The sequence below is a fragment of the Cimex lectularius genome, unplaced genomic scaffold (genome assembly GCF_000648675.2).
Source record: "Cimex lectularius strain Harlan isolate CLEC.00 unplaced genomic scaffold, Clec_2.1 scaffold723, whole genome shotgun sequence".
Taxonomy (NCBI): domain Eukaryota; kingdom Metazoa; phylum Arthropoda; class Insecta; order Hemiptera; family Cimicidae; genus Cimex; species Cimex lectularius.
The window spans coordinates 1-3250 of NW_019393232.1; the positions used below are offsets into that span (position 1 = coordinate 1).

General features: G+C 42.8%; 1 protein-coding gene across 1 annotated transcript; it reads left to right on the forward strand.

The window, feature by feature from the left end:
- Positions 1-1046: 1046 nt before the first annotated feature.
- Positions 1047-2081, forward strand: LOC106673708. The gene has a single exon (XM_014405893.1). The coding sequence runs from the start codon at positions 1047-1049 to the stop codon at positions 2079-2081; it is 1035 nt and encodes a 344-aa protein (XP_014261379.1).
- The last annotated feature ends 1169 nt before the right edge of the window (positions 2082-3250 follow it).

Sequence of the window (3250 nt, forward strand, 5' to 3'; positions counted from 1 at the left end):
TGCCAGCAATCCCGTTGCCCAGTTTCGACGGAGATTTGGCAACTTGGCCGACTTTCAGAGATACCTATTTGTCAATGATTCACAAGAACAATCATATAAGTGTCATACAAAAATTTTATTACTTACGGTCATCACTGCAAGGTCCAGCAATTCAAGCAATATCTTCCATTCCGATCAGTTCAGAAACCTACCAACAAGCCTGGAATTGGCTTCAGAAACGCTTTGATAACAAACGTGTCCAAGCAACACAATACTTGGATAGGATATTCTCATTTAAACCTTTACATAGGGCATCACTGTCTTCCTTTCAGCAACTCACGGAAGTTGTGTTCGAGAATGTAAACTCTCTGAGAAATTTACATCTTGAAGACGAAGCAGGGTTTATATTGTTAGCATTCATAATGCGACTGTTAGATCCTAAAACTAGAGAATCGTTTGACAATTTAAAAACAGAAGTCAATCGAATACCAAAGTTGCAGGACTTGGTAGACTTTATTCACCAACAATGCATTCGTCTTCAAACAGAACCCTGCACAATGATCGTGCCGCAAGGAAACGCAATGAAAACAAGCCCCGAAACCAAACGAATTTTTTACGCTCAAGAGCATCAAATATCACTCTCTAAAATGTGCCACGTTTGCAATCAACATCGTCATCCACTATATAAATGTCAACAGTTCCAATCTATGGAAGTCACTCAACGAATTAATTTAACTAAAAAATTACGCGTCTGTTATAACTGCCTTTCAGTGACTCATTTTTCGAAAGCATGTAAATCAAAAACGTCTTGTCGTCACTGTGGGCGGAAACACCATTCCCTGCTTCACTTGACAACCCCAAGTGGTACTGAACATTCAATTATTAAAATTTCTTCCGCTCACATCCCCACATCTCTAGGAATATTGCAAACGTCAGAAAAGGTTGATCATCTAAATACCGCAACCGAGATTTCCGGTCGTCATAATACAAAACTACCGTCTGCAGCAAAACAGTCAGTTCTATCGTCATCCTCCCCTCAAAGTAGCAGCGTCTTATTGGGGACAGCTATGGCTCGAATGAAAGGTCCTCACGGACAATGGGAAACTATACGCCTGGTGATAGACTGTGGAGCGCAGAGATCGTTCATAACGGAAGATTTGACTAATAGATTGCAACTTACTTTGTCACCAAATACGCATCAACTCTGCGGGGTTGGGGAGGTCCCAATCAACATTGGCAAGTACCAGACCAGATGCGTTCTTGCACCACACTCTTCTTCAGAACCCCAGCTGACTACTGATGCTATTATCATTCCCCAGATAAGTTCCGCCATGCCCGCAAGCCTTCTTCCAAACCATATTAAAGAACATTTCGATAAATTTAACTTGGCTGACCCATCTTTTTGTACGCCTGGTGACATCGACTTCCTCTTAGGTGCTGACCTCTTCGGTGAAATCATTTTGGGCCGTAAGCAGTCAACCCCTAAGAACTACCCTCAAGCTCTAGATACAATCTTCGGTTGGGTAGTGATGGGCCCTCTTCAACACAACATAACATCAACTTCGATCGCGTTATTAGCGAATACACTTTCCAAAGATGACTTGAGAGGAGCATTGGCGAAGTTCTGGAGCGTCGAAGAAGTAACTCAACGGAAACACGTTGACCCATTGGAAATCGATTGCAAAGAACCCTTCCAACGCACTTACACACGGGATAGCGATGGTCGCTATATGGCACGCCTGCCTTTTATTAAAAATCATGACCCTTTCGTCAATACAAAGTCCATAGGATTTAAGCAATTCTATCGGTTGGAGGCCAAACTCATTCAACAAGTTACCCTGAAGGAAAAATATTCCCAAATTGTGAAGGAATACTTGCAATTGGGATACATAAGCCGAATTCCAGAACCGGGGCGTTATTACTTTCCTCATCATGGAGTCTTAAATGTTATCTCCACGACCGAGTTGCGCATAGATTTTGACGCATCCGCTCCGGGGTCTCAAGATGGACTGTCACGTAATTCACAACTCCACGTCGGTTTTAAACTACAGCAGACATCAAAGATATTTTATTCGCATTTCGAATATACCAATTCGCCTTGACCGCATATATGAAACAGATGTATTCGCAAATCCTCGTTCACCAAGAAGATCGGGTCTATCAACATTTTTTCTATAGATTTAATAAAAATGATGCTGTTGAAGAATTTCAATTCAATCGTGTAACCTTTGGTATGTCTTCACCATTCCTCGCGCTGCGAGTTATTCACCAATTGGTCAGCGTTGAAGGAAAGGTATATCCTGCTGCTTCCACTGCTTTAAATCAGGATCTATACAAAGACGACGTACTTACTGGGGCAGCTACTCTCGAGGACGCCATGTCTTTACGGGATCAACTGATAGCCTCGATGTCTTTGAGAAAGTGGAGCAGCAACTGTCAGAATCTTCTGACGGGAGTTCCAGAATCCAACCAAAACGACGTTTGTCTATCTAATCTGGAAGATCGAGTAGCTAAAATATTAGGAATACAATGGAACCCAACACACGATTGTTTATCCTCTGCAGTTCAGTCAAGGGAATTAGTCGCAACCAAGCGTGACATAATGTCAACAATTGCCCGACTGTACGACCCTTTAAGTTACTTGGCTCCTGCAGTGTTCAAGGCAAAGACCTTTTTGCAAAAACTTTGGCGACTTAAATTGGGCTGGGATCAGCTGGCTCCTATGGATATTGAGTCGTACGCTTTATTCTCACAGCTTTCCGAACTTCAGACTGCAAAAATTCCCCGCTGCCTTTTTCCACAAATACCACGCTAAATGAATTTAGCGCCATTCAAAGATGAGTGGGGTGTCCTCAGGGTGGGCGGTCGAATAGAACATGCACCACTCTCATATAATACTCGGCATCCCATCCTACTTCCTGGTAAGACAAGGCTTGTCGCGCTACTCATTCATTACTACCACATTGTATATTTACTCTTTCGTATATCTTCTTCACCAGAAGATTTGGACATACTCATTCCAGGACATTTCATCATTGGAACCTTTCCGGTATCGAAGATACAGGAGGGCAATACTGAGCTCTCCCTCAACCGTTTATCCCGCTGGCAATATCTCCAGAGATGCATTCAGAATATCTGGAAAAGATGGCGGCCGGATCACTTAAATCATATTCAACAGCGGAGTAAACGATCCGGCCAGGACTGTAACGTTAAAGAAGCAACATTAGTCCTTCTTCGCGAAAACAGTGTATCACCGCTACAATGGCCCATT